The sequence below is a fragment of the Branchiostoma belcheri genome, unplaced genomic scaffold (assembly GCF_001625305.1).
Source record: "Branchiostoma belcheri isolate BF01 breed outbred unplaced genomic scaffold, Haploidv18h27 scaffold42, whole genome shotgun sequence".
NCBI lineage: Eukaryota > Metazoa > Chordata > Leptocardii > Amphioxiformes > Branchiostomatidae > Branchiostoma > Branchiostoma belcheri.
Genome location: NW_017804043.1, coordinates 1275971 through 1292693, shown reverse-complemented (window position 1 = coordinate 1292693; position 16723 = coordinate 1275971). Strand labels below are relative to the sequence as shown.

Here is a 16723-nt window from a genome sequence, read left to right as displayed (position 1 = left end):
CTTAGTGATATAGTGAGATGCACCTTAGTGCACCCAGATTTGGAGCTGTGCACCCATCTTTTTTCTGTTGGTGCACTATTGCACCCAAATATTTTCATAGGTTTAGGTATGTAAAGATGTGAAAGGTATAGTAGTATACAGCATATTCTTAACATCTAAGTGTCAGACATTAATAATAAAATCATTGTAATATTGTACATGTAGTACTTTTCTTAAGACTCTAAGTTAGAGATGAAACATACAATTAGTTTTAGCTGACGTTTTACTTGCTTTATTTTATATGGTTCTCCTAAAAATTTATTGTGCACCCAATTTTTTGGGTTGGATGCACCGGTTCACCTTTTCCCAAAAATGAATTTTGAGCCCAGTGTGTAGTGTCTGCAATTCATTCTCAAGCATCGGTTCGTGGATAGATACTGTCGTTCTACGGTGACGAATGGATTCGCGTACGATAAAACGTGCTAGGCTAAGTGCTTTGCTAACTCCGCCGCCTCGACAAGTTATATTTCCATCTCAAGATTGTAATGATTACTTTCATAAATATATGGAGGCAATTTCGCGTAATGGGCGCGCCCTATCCTTGCAGTCGGGCGGTTTTGGTCGTCAAGGCGGAAGAAGTCGTAAAATGTGAGGAGGTGCGGGCATAAGGTGGTGTCGCGCCGGCGGCCCGTCCGTCCGTTAATCACGACATTATGGTCCCGCTACCCGCATCGCCGGCGAGGTAGCTCGTTTGTTATTACCAGCAGAAGGCAAGCGCCGATGCGGAAACATTGTTACGAGCGTGCAACATAATGAATACTGTTGCAGGGCTTGAAATACTACACAGTACCCGCATACATGTATGCCTACATGTACCTGCATATGCCGGTTAGTGCGGGTAATATTGGACTCTATGCAGGTACATGGATGGACCAGTGCAGCTTAGATGCAGTTGGTCCATGTACTGGGTATATGCAGGTAAAATTGGAGTTGTGGAGGTATTTCTGATGTCTACCTGCACCTAACCTGCACTGGTCCATGTACTGGGTATATGCAGGTTAGTGCAGGTAAAATTGGACTCAATGCAGGTATTTCTGATGTCTACCTGCACCTAACCTACATTGTACACTCGTCCATATGCAGGTTAGTGCAGATAAAACTTGAGCAGTGCAAGTATATGTGTACATGTATTTCTGATGTCTACCTGCACTGGTCCATGTACTGGGTATATGCAGGTTAGTGCAGGACTGCAGGTAAAAATGGAGCAGTGCAGGTATTTCTGATGTCTACTTGCACCTAACCTGCTTTGAAAGTACAGTATATATTGTAACAGTTCTTATATAGAAGCTAAGTAAGACTCCAACTGAGGTAAGGGAATCCGTGAATAATCTCTGTAATAATAGTGTAAACATTTGAACCAAGTGATAACCGTCAGCTAGCAGTAGGGTTAGAGATTTTCTCTTTTAGTACTTAAACATTGACATGGATATGTTGCTATCTGAAATATTCATGTTTCAGAGGTCAAAGACAAATTACAAGTATGAAACATCTGCAGGGTCCTGAACTTGCCATGACGTGTACTTGAACTCTTGCTAGAAACCTCTGACATAAGAGCCAATAATCTGATAACATTGGCTTAAAGGTCACAGAAGGGAAGCAGAGATTTGTAATTTGATGAATTAGAAAAGTCAGGGTCAAGTTAGAAGGACGGCAGCAACAGTCAAAGGAGTTAGATCTCTGGTAGCCTAACTTTTGTTTTAGTGTATGGACGTTTCCTTATTGGTATTTGTTTGTACATGAAAAAAGGAAAACATATTGTTGTTGAGAAAATCTGTCCGATAAAGTGATATTGACATTAACTGCCATTTCGTACTATATTTTCTTCATTACTTCACACACAGATTCTGTCTTATTATTTTGAAAAGGGATGTTTATTTCAAACCAATACCTGGTTGAAAGCTAATTGTAAATATCCTGCAAGTAATCTAAAAATATCAAAATGTATATGTAACGTTACTATTTTGGGACCAATCTTCATAGATGTATACAATGGAAGATGTTGCTATCATTAGTATCACTCTCATAGCAAGAAAATGTCATGGTCATGAATAATCAAAATTCAGCCTGCAGGAGATTGTATTTATAAAAGGGTTGACAACAATTAATGAAGGTGATTAACAAATAAACAAATAAATAATAAGTAAATGTTATGCACACACACATATTTACATAGAATGTGTAGATAACTCATAGCTATGTGTAGAAAAAGAACTACTAGGAATTTAATGTATAATGTATTTTGTCTTGCTCATACATAATTCTATTCAAGAATCAAGACGTAATCTTGAGAAATACACTGTATTCATCATGGCACAATGATTCTAATTCCCAAAGGATTGTGGGGGAGAGATTGTTTTGGATGATCTCTTTCCCATAATCCCTTGTGGTAGCACGGTAGAGGAAATCAATTGCAAACGTGCAAACAACAAAAGTGTCATCTCAGGGCTTGAAATCCTATTTTTCTGCATTCCAGACAAGTTTTACCTGCACAGTACTTTGAAATATGGAGTATAGATCATACTAAAAACTGTTTAGGAACCATAATCATTGTTTTTTGTATTCCATAGGTGGTAACACTAACAGCAAATAAAAATCCACATGCACCTACTACATATAAACAAGCACATGGACTGGTACAGTAAATAAAATGTGCAGGTAGACATCAGAAATACCCGCACAGCTCCAATTTTACCTGCACTAACCTGCATATACCCAGTACATGGACCAGTGTAGGTTAGGTGCAGGTAGACAATTCAGAAATACCTGCACAGTCCCAATTTTACCTGCATATACCCAGTACATGGACCAGTGCAGGTTAGGTACAGGTAGACACGAGAAATACCTGCACAGCTCCAATCTTACCTGTACTAACCTGCATATACCCAGTACATGGACCAGTGCAGGTTAGGTGCAGGTAGACATCAGAAATACCTGCACAGCTCCAATTTTACCTGCACTGTATATGCCCAGTACATGGACCAGTGCAGGTTAGGTACAGGTAGACACGAGAAATACCCAGCTAGCCCCAATTTTACCTGCAGAAATACCTGCACAGCTCCAATCTTACCTGCACTAACCTGCATATAATACCCAGCACATGGACCAGTGCAGGTTAGGTGCAGGTTGATATCAGAAATACCAGCACAGCTCTACAATTTTACCTGTACTAACGTCTGCATCTGCATACCCACACGAGAACACAGACATTTCAATGCTAGATGTGCCAAAATTTGGTGCATTTGCAGATGGCATTTCCAACCCTGGATCTGTACATGTATGTAGTAATCAATGACAGATGATGACGCCCAGACTCAAAGAGCAGAAGGTTAGAATCTAACCCCCGACTGTCTCCTGGCAGTGCTTTAAATTTGTTACAGATAGAGTCACGCAAGGCTGTGTCCTACATTTGCCAAACTCCCTGTATGTATATCCCGCCCACCAAGTGTTTCATATTTCCCGACTGACCTTAGAAAGGACTACACAGACACCAGAGTTTTTTTTGGGTGGACCCCTGCAAATTTTGAGAGCCTTTTCAAGCTTTTCTAGCTCCACGATCTGACACCTGAGTGATGAAACGTTGTACAATCGGTTTTCTAACATTGACATTGAAAAGATGTGTCGTCATACAACTTTTAAAAATCTTGACCCAAAAAAAATTGCAGACACTAGACTTTTTTTGGGTGGACCCCTGCAAGCAGCATACAGTTTTCGAGCTGATCGACCTTTTCTAGCTCTATGATCTGACACTTGAGTGATGAAACTTGTACAATCGGTTTTCTAACATTGACATTGGAAAGATGTGTCGTCATGCAACTTTTAAAAATCTTGACCCTAAAAAAATTGCAGACACTAGACTTTTTTTGGGTGGAACCCTGCAAGCAACATACAACAGTTTTTGAGCTGATTGACCTTTTCTAGCTCTATGATCTGACACCTGAGTGATGAAACGTTGTACAGTCAGTTTTCCAACATTGACATTTCTAATAGACACTGGCTAGAACACTGGTGTAAAGTCACAAAATTAATGCCAGCTCGCACTCTAGCAAACAACTGTTTCATTTGCCAATCAGTTCTTCAATACATTTAGCATTTTTTTCGCCAGACAATATCGTACTTTGATGTATATTTTATTGATTGTAACTCAGAATCTAATGAGAGAAAAATGAACAGCCGTGGTAGCGAGATGGCTCTATCCCCGTCGTGAATGCTCAACAAACTACTTTGTCACCCGTTTCTACCCAAGGCCTAGGAAAAAAATGGTGTGTTTCCTGTTTCAGTCCTGAAAAAAAATTAGGGTTGGTAGGTAAAGATTATCTTTTTTTCTTCTTTTTTTTTATTAGACTTTGGCAATCTCTTTTGATTGATCTTACACAAATTACAGTCAAACAAAGTAAAACTAGCATGAGGAAACTTATATTTTCAATGCCAATGTTGGAAAACCGATTGTACAACGTTTCATCACTCAGGTTTCATCACTCAGATCATGGAGCTAGAAATAGTTGATCAGCTCAAAATATGAATGTCCATTGCAGGGATCCACCCACAAAAGTCTAGGGTTGGCATTTTTTTCTAGGGTTGGTCAGGAAACAGGAAACAGAACATTTCTTCCTAGGCCTTGCGAGGCCTCTCTGAATCTCCGATAACTCTATTCACGTCAGCCATGCTCGACAAACTGCTTTGTCACCCATTTCTACCTAACAAGAAATCAAACTTTTCTTCCTGGGATCATTTTTCCTGTTAGGATAATGGAGGAACAGGGATGAGGGAGTTAAGAGTGGATTGGGATTCGGGAATCAATATAATCTTGGAACCTTTAAGGTGTAATAAAGTACTGTGTGCTCAGCGGAAAAGACTGCCAAAAGCAATTCACAACTTGGAATGACTAAGTAGCAAATGGTGCAATGGCTAAGTGGGAAGAGTGCTCGCCTTGCATTCGGTACGTCGTGGGTTCGATCCCCAGCCGTACTAAAGACTTTAAAAATATTAATGGTACACACTGCTTTCTCTGCTCAGCATTTCCCATTTGGGAAAGAGAATGAAAACACACACAACTACAGTGGACTAGCCCCCTGCTGTAGTGATTGCTAAGGTAGTAGATGCTACCTAAAATGTCTCACCATTTCCAAAATCATATCCAGTTGCTTGAGTAACTGTTTTTTGGCATATCTTATAACCTGGATGTCTAACCTTCACCGACGTAAATCATGACAATCACTCAAAGATTGTTTCTAAAAAAAAAGGATTTCGAGCCCTGCAAGGTCTTTATTATGTACAATTATCCGCTGAGCTCTTGCTTCAACCAGCACGTCTCTTTCGCTTTGCCGAATCTTTTCAAACAGCAGCACCCAATTACTCTTTATCTGCCAAGGGACTCCAGTGAACTTCTCCTTCCTAAAGGCCTTTGACTCTTCCCAACCCCTGTAGCTCTTGTCATATATATTCTCCTCTATTGTATTGATTTTGAAGAGTCGCTCATTTTCCTGGTTGCCTTTTAGCGGAGTCAATATCAGCCCTCAGTGCCCCTCCACGTTTCGATGTACCCTATTAGAGCCATTAGTAATTGTTCGTTTTACAATTGAGAGCAGGGGCTGAGTCTTGAGATGCGTCATTTCCCAAAATTGATTACAGATTTTGCTGTCGTTAGTGCCACGTCTCTGCCCGAGAGGGATGGAGGTTTTATGGGGGCCTGGCTGGCTCGGTGAAGACTGCCTATTAAGTAAATGATCAGCAGCTTTGAAAGGATTTGCCTGTAGCGGATATTAATTGCGGACACTGTCTGGTTGAACTTCATGTTCATTGGCCGAGAGCGATACCTATTATCACCTTGTAAAAATGGCCTGAAAAAAATGCTGCGTTTCCGGCCATCTCTAGCAAAAACCCACCAACCCTAGCCTTTGAGTGACTGCTGGTAAGACCATGAAATTTTTGATCTGACATTATTCTGAATTTCAAACCCTTGTTGAAGTCTAAAACGTCATTTTTAATGTATTTTCAGTAGCAATATTTATCTTCAGTAAATTAGGTGAAATGTAAGGCTACACGAAGACTGGCTATTTAACTTTTGTTTTTAAGTAAATGATCAGCAGTTTTTAAAGGATTTGCCTGTAGCAGATATTAATTGCGGACACTGTCTGGTTGAACTTCATGTTCATTGGCCGAGAGCGATACCTATTATCACCTTGTAAAAATGTCCTAGAAAAAATGTACCACATCTTTCCGGTTACACGACCAACCCTAGCAAAAGCCTGCAGACTCTAGCCGTTTATTTGATCCACTGCTGGCAAGGCTATACGTGTAGTATTAAATTTTTGATCTGATGACATCATTCTGAATTTCAAACCCTAAATGAAGTCTAAAATGTCATTTTTAATGCATTTTCAGTAGCAATATTTTGTCTTCAGTAAATTGGCCGAAATGTAAGGCTACATGAAGACTGGCTATTTAACTTTTTTTTTTAAGTAAATGATCAGCAGTTTTTAAAGGATTTGCCTGTAGCGGATATTAATTGCGGACACTGTCTGGTTGACGTTCATGTTCATTGGCCGAGAGCAATACCTATTATCACCTTGTAAAATGGCCTAGAAAAAATGTTGTGTTTCTCGTTTCACAACCAACCCAAGCAAGAACGGCAGAACCAGGTAGCCTTTTTTTAAATCAACTGCAGGTAACGCCATGAAATTTTCGATCCGACATCATTCTGAATTTCAAACCCTAAATGAAGTCTAAAATATCATTTAATGCATTTTCAGTAGCAATATTTATCTTCAGTAAATCATGTGAAATATAGATATAAATTAAAAACATGCAATTCGAAAGTTGTCAGCTATTTTGTTATGACAAATATTTCCATCCAAGTTATTATGTGTATTTCTATTTTACGTACATGTATGCTTTCTTTTATATGGGCCATGGATGCCTGACATAAAGAATAAATCCTTTAAAGGAAGAAGAATATAAACGTTACAGAGGTAACAGCAATCTTGAAATTCTCTTCACGATAACAGATTGACCTCTTCCTTCAAGCATCCCCTATAGATCCGTCTTGTAATGGTTTAGTTGTAGCTAACAGGCCCTTCCACTATCTAAAACGAGCACTCGGAGACTTCCAAGGTGTCTGTATAAGATCTGTCTTCTTCAAGCTGCGTAAAACTCAAAAGAAGGACTGATGCGCTGTGCCCTTTTGAGAGGTTTATGGGGCTTGAGTCCCGGCGTATGATGATGTAGATATGAAATTCATGGAGCCATGCTGAGTGTCCCTGCTATCGCTACGGTGTCAGGCATTACGGTTTGCCAACATGTGGGCTGAATTATGTCCTGGTCAGGATTCAAATGCTGAATACAGATGCAGAAACTCAGGGGGTTTTATAAACAGGGGAATAAGGGCACTGCTCCCTCATGTAACCAGCCAGCTCCCCCATATCAATTTTTAGATTGAACCCTAAGTGGCTACTTAGTACTTACACACCATTTAGTCTTTCTCAAAATGATCTTTTTCCAGTAAAGATGTATAAACTGTACAAAAATGCATTCTAGCATTACAAACTGTGTTACTCGCATAAAAAGATCCCCCCTAAGTCGCTTTGCTCCCTTGCCATGCTTGCAATCTTTTCCTTCATGCTAAATTTTTCTAGAAAAAAAACTGGAAACTGGTGGAAAATATGTACATGTCTCTACAACTGGTGTAGGTGACACTGGAAATGTTAACCTACATGTACATGTACACCAGACCAATTTTACCTGCAGTACTCAGAATTTAGGAGAATATTCATACTAAAAATTGTACTGAAACCAAATCCATAATTTCTTGTACACTTCATAGGTTTGGGCAAAAGTAAACTATATACACTTTACACTATACAATATACATTTTCCTGTCATGAATGCATTTTTTCTTTCAGCAAATTTTTATTAATTTAAAATCTTAAAAGGAAAGAACGAAAAAAAGAGAATCCATGTACCTACCAACCCTATTTTACCAGGACTGATTCAGAAACACATCATTTTTTTCCTTGGCCTAAACTACAGATAATTTACTGTGCATCTGATATCATTTTAATTAAGTACATCTGAAATATGCCTGGCCTATGTAATCTACATGCACCTGTCAACTCAGTTCCAACTCAAGACGGTTACACCCTGTTCATACCAGACTTACATTTAGCGGTTTCAACCGGTTTTTCAAAAACCCGGCTAAAACCCTTAGCGTTCATACCAGACTTTTGATAACCGGTTTTGAAAAAATCCTGTCCGGTGAATATCCAATTAATCGGCCATGACTGCAGTTTGAATAACCGTTCCTCCCGCTCTTCCGATTGTTGTCCTTGGCCTGCTTACTTGTATGCCGTCTTCAGTTTTTTTTTTTTTTACCTTACTGCGGCACTGATCCTTTATCTTCAAGAAATCAGCCTCCTCCAACATTTTTGTTTCGGTAGAGCCCTCGCCGCCCCCAAGCCCCCCCCCTCCCAGCTTTTTCGAATTCGGCGACTCCTGCTCTCCAAACCTAAGTATCAGGAGCGTCTCAGAAGAGAAACCATGGAAAAACAGTGGAAACGAACTCAAATTGGTCAAAACAACGCGATCAAAAAAGCTTGGAGGTTGCACACGGTCAGGATGCTGACCCCGTGACCCCGGAATTTTGACTCAAAAACCGGTTTAATAAACCCTTAGCGTTCAGACCAGGTTTTTCGGTGGAAAAACCCCACAAAAACCCCTCAAAAACCACCTCCCGAGGTGGTTTTTCAAAATCGGATTTAAACCCCTAAAAAACCGGTTAATTTGCGTTCACACCAGGTTAAATAAAAACCGGTTTTTGAAAAACCGGTTGAAACCGCTAAATATAAGTCTGGTATGAACAGGGTCTTAGACTCAGACACTGAGCTGGTGTGTTACGCCGAAGGGCGGTTATACCGGCTATACAGATACAGAAGCTGGTGTGTTACGCCGAAGGGCAGTTATACCGGCTATACAGATACAGAAGCTGGTTTGTTACACCGAAGAGCGGTTATACCGGCTATACAGATACAGAAGCTGGTGTGTTACGCCGAAGAGCGGTTATACCGGCTATACAGATTTGTAATTTTGCATCAGTCAGTGCAGAGCATGGTTTATCTCAAGAATTGAGACGGATAATTATTTTGGAAGGATTTTTTTGTTTGAGCCTATTTTATATGATCTTGGATATCAGCAGTGTATTTTGAGTAGCTTGCAATTAAAACGCTATTATAAGTATGGTTTTTGATCATTATATTATTGGATTACATAATATTATATTTGGGCTTTGAGCTCCAAATGAATCCTACTTTACCAGGGCTGGAAATACTGGGTGCATGATGACATGCACCTTAGTGGCAAAACAATATATTGGCCGAATGAGGAAATCTGTCTGATATATTATTGACATTTACTGCCATTTCTTAGCATATTGATTTTTATACTACAAATAGTCCAATGGTCCAAAAACAAGCTATTTGAGGAGTACCTTTATTCTATGGTACCACCAATAATAGTAGGACTGGTAGAACTAGCCTATATCTACGATACGAAAGCAAGGAACTTTTTTTTCGACACCTACATCACATTCTTTCCTCGTAGATTTCAGTATGGTATGTACTGGGATTGATTAAGAAAAAGGATCAGGAAAAGGACTGGAAAATCCAGTTTAATCCCTAAAATCACTTTGGTTGCCTCTAAATTCTCAATGTTTAGAAAGTTTCCTAGAGTAACAATCAGAGCTGCCACTTGATACATCAGCCTGGACAAACATAAGGCCACCCCTGTTATCACAATGGGCATGCCCCGCCCCTGTTGCCATAGTGATTCGGCTAGCCATGGCTGGTTGTGGCGGATGTTTGTTCTATAGAACAGAGCTGATGGAATGTTTGGCTGTAGAATTGACACAGCTACACTGGTGGAATGTGTGTTTGCTACATACAATGCTACATCCAAATTTGTAAACATGAAATTTGAACTTTTTCTGTATATCACTCACTCACTATCTGGTTTAGCGTCTGTATATACATTTAAAATTATATTTGTACCTGCACCAGACAAATTTTACCTGCACCACTCAGAATTTAGGGAGTACGGATCATATCATTGCCAATATTTCTTTTCTTTCATCAGAAATACCGGCAATTTTACCAGCACTAACCTGCACATACGAATGTACCCAGCACATAGACCAGTGCAGAAATACCTGCACAGCACCAATTTTACCTGCATATGAACCCAGTACTATTATTTTGGGCCCTGCTATTTCCTAATTGCCCAGATAAAATTCTCCGCATGTTTGAAATATCAGGTGTTAATGATAAATGATGAGGCCGTCCTGTAAGATACATATTGTGTATCTGCTCGGTAATGAAGTAGACAGTGAGTTATTATATCTACTTGGAAAAACATCTTGTGGAGTTATGGTTGGTGTGGCTTTTCTAATCAATTTTCACTCCCAAAAGGGACAGGGATATTAGGGCTTGAAATACTGGGTGCATGTGTGCCTTAGTGCACCCAAATTTGGAGCTGTGCACCCAATTTTTTTCTGTGGTTGCACCTGTGAGTGCACCCAAATGTTTTTATACTCATAGGTTTAGTTATGCAAAGATGTTGAATGTATCTAGTAGTATATAGCATATTCTTAACACCTAAGTGTAAGAAAAATGATAAAAGCATAATGTTATAGTACTTTTCCTTAGAAACGAAACATGAGTGTTTGGTCACATTCTATTTAAATAATAGTTTATCTTATATACCTAAATTTTTTTGTGCACCCAATTTTTTAAGTTGGGTGCACCAGTGCGCCTACAGTATTCCCATAAATGAATTTCGAGCCCTGATTTTGTAAAGGGAATCTGTTGGTGTGGCTTTTCTAATCAATTTTCACTCCCAAAAGGGACACGGATATTAATAGCAGTTTGTAGAATGTCAGCAGTGGTTTGGATGATTGAGTATAATTTTTTCTCTGATGGGTTTTACAGTCTTCATTTTGCAGAGACATTTTGCAGAAGAAATACATGAGCAAAGCTAAAGACATTGTTTCCTTTTGGACTTTCAAAAAATTTGCCAATTTTACTAATTTTATAATAATAATTTTAATTTACTAATTTTAATATCAATCAATCGTCTGACTTATAAACTTGCCTTTCTGACAACTTTCCAGTGTCACAAGTGTCTCCAGTGACAAAAGGTAGTGGATGCTACCTGAAACGACTGACCGTTTCCAAAATCATATCCAGTTTCTTGAGTAACTGTTTTTGACGTATCTTATTACCTAGATGTCTAACCTTCAACGATTTAAAAACATCAGCAACCCGCAGTTTTGCAGAGGAAAAAAAATCAGGTTAGCCTGCATCAGTTTTAGGGTTCCCAGAGGATGTCATCCATATAATCAAATCAACATGCCCTGAAATACAAAGAAAAATTAGAATTAGTTGGCAACCTCACATGGAATAAGAGTGCTAGGCGACAACTACATGTAGTCTATTGTAGAGCTAGGATCATTATATTGTCTATCGACACCTACATGTAATAATTAGTCTAGTTGTGCATTTTTCCCAGGTCCCCTATAGCGGAAATTAGACTGGTTGAATTGGGTACGTAGCACGTTTATTATTATGGCAGCAGTCGCTAGTAAATGGGGATGATTTACACCAATCTAACGCAAAAGTCTTTTTCATCTGTCATAATATTATCTCTCAATATAATCTCTCAATAATTAGTCTAGTTGTGCATTTTTCCCAGGTCCCCTATAGCGGAAATTAGACTGGTTGATTTGGGTAGCACGTTTATTACTATGGCAGCAGCGTCTGGTAAGTGGGGACAATTTACGCCAATCTGGCGCAAAAGTCTTTCTCATCTGTCATTATTATATTATCTCTCAACACCTAGTTATTAGTCTAGTTGTGCATTTTTCCCTGGTCCCCTATAGCGGAAATTAGACTGGTTGATTTGGGTCCGTAGCACGTTTACGTTTATTATTATGGCAGCAGCGTCTGGTAAATGGGGACGATTTACACCCATCTGGCAGAAAAGTCTTTCTCATCTGTCATAATATTATCTCTCAATATAATCTCTGAATAATTAGTCTAGTTGTGCATTTTTCCCTGGTCCCCTATAGCGGAAATTAGACTGGTTGATTTGGGTAGCACGTTTATTATCATGGCAGCAGCGTCTGTTAAATGGGAACGATTTACACCAATCCGGCGGCAAAGTCGTTCTCATCTGTCTGAGATTAACCAGGAAGTGTGCGTGCTGTCCGTAATTCCATGTCTCAGAATCACCCTTCTGGGTCTTGCATCCAATTTCTGGGGCAAATTGCTTGGCTGTGATTTAGAACTCAGGACTCGGAGAAAGATGCTCACCCGATTTTTGTCATCAGTCCAGCCAAAATGAAAACGTGTAAGAGTGATGGTTGGAGGTGGTGTGGAAATTTAAAATTCCAAAATCATATCCAGTTGCTTGAGTAACTGTTTTCTGGTGTGGGGAAATTTACTTTACTATTATAACCCCTGTGAAAAGTGGAGGTATTGTTTTGTGTGTGTGTCTGAATGTTTGTGTTTCCACCTTTTCAGGCCTGCATATTAATTTATTAACTTAAGAAGCTGTAGATGGAATGTAATGATATTTGGTAGGAGGGTATACGTAGGTCTTGGAAAGACAAAAGGTTGGTTTGCATTTGGGGCCTCCTGACAGCTTTCCTTGGTACTGCAGTAGAACTGTTTTTTTTGTTGTTGTTGTCATGATTTAAATTTACTATTTACAGGCGAAAATGACACAAGTCTGGGACAACAACAAGTACATAAAGATACAACTGCACCCATTCATGCACACCTGCACCACAGGACTCCAATCCTTGCACACGTACATGCACACTCGCACATGGACACTATGGGTGGTAAGGTGAAAGGGCTGCATAAAATAACACCACACACACGAGCAGCTGCTAATAAAGGTTTGTTATGATTTAATCATCGTTTGCCAAGCTTCACCTATCCCTAACTACTGTACATACTAAACAGACACAAGAAAACACAAAACGCAAGGCTCTTTGTGGCCTATTTCTTGGAAAGCTGCCTGGCCACTGACCACTTCAACAACCACACTGCTAAGAGTTGCTAAGCTCACAGTAGTAACTTAGCAGCCCTTCTTACTGTTTTTACAAAATTGCAGTTTGCTTAATTTTTCTTTTGCAATATTGAAAATGTCTCTGTAAAATGCAGACTGCAGAATGGATATTTCCAACACTGATGTACTAATATTACATTTTTATTCCAAAAAAGATAAGCCAGATTTTTTTCTTGCCCCTCCAGCCAAGAGCAGTGTTCCAGACGGCCCTGGAGAGATGGGGAAGGCTGTGATCATCCCCAAGGAGAAGGAGAAGGAGAAGAACGAGAAGTTCAAGATCAACCAGTTTAATCTGATGGCCTGCGAGATGATCGCTCTCAACAGGACGTTACCTGATGTCAGGATGGAAGGGTGAGGAACAGATTCAACTAATATTTTACACCATACCTTGGTAGGGATGAAATATATTGTTTTCTTGCCAAATCCTCAAAAGGGATCCGAAGTGGGGTGATAATTGTGAGTAAGGGTAACTTTAGCCTGCGAGATGATCGCTCTCAACAGGACCTTACCTGATGTCAGGATGGAAGGGTGAGGACGAGATACAGCAAATCTTAGAAGTTTATTATATTTTACACCATACCTTTACGTGTGTAAAGATATGCAGCATATTCATAACACATATATTGTGTAAGTGTCAGAAAAATAATAAAATCATAGTTTCAGTACATTTTTGCTGATATGGTGCACCCAAGAAATTTTTTGTGCACCCAATTTCAAGCCCTGTACATGAAATATTTTCAGTACCAGGGACAGATACAACAGTGTCTGTGTGACTGTTTCAGTACCACGGACAGATACAATTATAGTGTTTGATACATGTGAACATTTTCAGTACCAGGGACAGACACAACACAGCCTCATATATTGGAATGTTTAGAGACATATACAACATCATTTCTCTGGATGTTTTCAGTACTAAGGCCAGATACAACTGTACATCATAATATGATACTTCAGTACTAAGGCCAGGTATGATAGTTTTGAGATACCAGGAAAAACCATTAGTGTTAACTATGTGGATGTGATTCAGCACCAAGGACAGGCAAAGCTGCTAGAGCCAACTCACATGAAAGGCAAAGCTGTGGGAACTGTAAGTGATCTGTAGTGGTCAGGAAGATGCTTTCAGTGTTTTCAGTGACCATCAGTGTTAAATATGTGGATGTCATTCAGCACCAAGGACAGGCTAAGCTGCTAGAGCCAACTCACATGAAAGGCAAAGCTGTGGGAACTGTAAATGATCTGTAGTGGTCAGGAAGATGCTTTCAGTGTTTTCAGTGACCATCAGTGTTAAATATGTGGATGTCATTCAGCACCAAGGACAGGCTGAGCTGTTAGAGCCAACTCACATGAAAGGCAAAGCTATAAAGTGCTCTCATGTTTGTGGTGGGTTCTCTTTTTTGGCGACGTCTCGGGGAGGAGCCTAATGGTACAGTATTGTGTGCAGTTTGCAAGAATTCTAGGAATGGTACAGGCATTTTGTCCAGAGGAATGGAATGTCTACAGAATTTCTCTGACCCACATCTATGTCCACATTCCTGGAAACCCTTGGGAAGACCGGTACCAGAAGACCTGTCTGCCACGGATGGCCCTACTTTCTGTGACCCCGGGGCTCGTTCACTATACACTCTATCTGTGCAGGAGTGCACTTTATCTGTCTTCCTCAAAATCATGAAATGATGGCAGTGCCATGCAAACAATAACCCTAACATCAACCACCGTCGCCATGGCAATGTATGTTTTCATTGCCAGTCTTGTTCTATCTTGCAGGTGTAAAAGTAAGACGTACCCCAAGGAGCTGCCTTGTATGAGCGTGGTGATTGTGAATATTTTCAGTATCAGGGCCAGGCACAACAGTGTCCATCTAATATATTGGAATGTTCAGAGACAGATACAACATTATTTCTTTGAATCTTTTTTTCACGTTCCTTTTTGTTTCTTCCTGCAGGTGTAAAAGTAAGACGTACCCCAAGGAGCTGCCGCGCATGAGCGTGGTGATCGTGTTCCACAACGAGGCGTGGTGCACTCTGCTGCGGTCCGTACACAGCATCATCAACAGAACGCCTCGCGACTATCTGGAGGAGATCATTCTTGTGGATGATGCCAGCGAGAGAGGTAAGACAAAAAACGAGATACTGTCAAACTACAGTCAGTTGTAGAGTTTAAACTTGTCTGTCTGCGGACAGCATAACTCAAGAAGCCGTGGATGCATTGTCATGAAACTTGGTGGGTGGGTAGGTCTTGATGAGACCTAGAAATGATTAGATTTTGGGCCCCCTGGTGGCTTTCCTTTGTACTGCAGCAGAACTTTTAGTTTTGATATATGATGATCTAGACATTCATTAATGCATGGTTCTTAATGTATCGAAAAACATGAATGAGACATTAACCATAGGTTTCTATGGCCAAACCTGATTATAGTACTGCCCTGAAAGATCACAGTCTAGGCTGCCCCCTAACCCTAGAGTGTGCAGAATACATGTTCATGTGTGTCCACCCACAGGTACCAGTGTGCATTACAAATGGCCCCTTTCCTGAACACTCTCTCCCACAGGTAGGGGTTAATAGAGGTCAAGCTGGGACCACTTTGAAGCCATACATGTGGGACACTCTGGGAAGCTCATAGGAAATTCATACTCTTATACTAAGCACGTCGGCAGAACGTACTGCACCTGCGCGAAACCCGTAATGTATTGTACATAGCATTTCGGTAGAATGTCTCATATAAGGTTGTATTCGCTCATATAAGGTTAGCATTTCGACAGTAGTTTCCAATGGCCAAATGTCATGTTGGAAAGAATATCCTCTGCAACAGGAAAAATGGTGATGCAACGTTGACCAAAAACCCAACGAAAAATGCGAAAATACAGGGTTCTGCGCAGGCGCAGAACGTTCTGCCAACGTGCTCTTATACTACTGGAAGCACGTCGGCAGAACATACTGCGCCTGCGCAGAGCCCTGTATTTTCACGGTTTTCAGTGGATTTTTGGTCAACGTTGCATTCAATTTGGAATTTTTTCTGTTGCAGACGATATCTTTTCCGACATAACATATGGAAACTACAGACGGGATGTTGACCTTATATGAAGTACGACTAGTACGACCTTATATGAGACCTTCTGTCGAAGTGCTATGTACAATACATTACGAATTTTGCGCAGGTGCAGCATGTTCTGCCAATGTGCTACTACTGGATAAATTACAGAGATAATTTCGGGACATTTTTTTGAGTGACATCCACCACTTTTCTTCAGCATCTAATGAACTAACAGAACTCGTTAACACTTGTATTATGAGCAACTGGAAAAAACCAGTTGGACAAGGGCTCATGTAGTCATTGATATGTATCTGGGAAGCTGTTAGCTAGGCCATGGAAATGGAGAGCTTTTCTCTGTTAAATGAGCCCAGAAAGATTCATGACTTGTGTTATAAAATGTGCAATAATTTGAAATGCAGACAGATTGCCCTTTTTTTTTGTAAGTTTTTTTTTTTTTACTGAAATCTTCATATCAGATTATGGAATGATTATTACATCTACCTACCTACCTGCCTGCCTGCCTGCCTGCCT

At 40.1% G+C, this 16723-nt stretch overlaps 1 protein-coding gene across 3 annotated transcripts in view; it reads left to right on the top strand.

Annotated features, from left to right (window-relative positions):
* LOC109478092 (polypeptide N-acetylgalactosaminyltransferase 1-like) overlaps positions 1-16723 on the top strand; it is a 36723-nt gene that overhangs the window by 1784 nt on the left and 18216 nt on the right. For 2 of the 3 annotated variants that reach the window (XM_019779574.1, XM_019779573.1), the window contains exons 2-3: positions 13344-13509; positions 15104-15270. In XM_019779574.1, coding sequence (XP_019635133.1) covers positions 13344-13509; positions 15104-15270 — 333 coding nt within the window. Of the gene's footprint in view, positions 1-13343; positions 13510-13615; positions 13687-15103; positions 15271-16723 lie in introns of those variants that run through there. The other variant, XM_019779575.1, reaches the window with a different exon arrangement.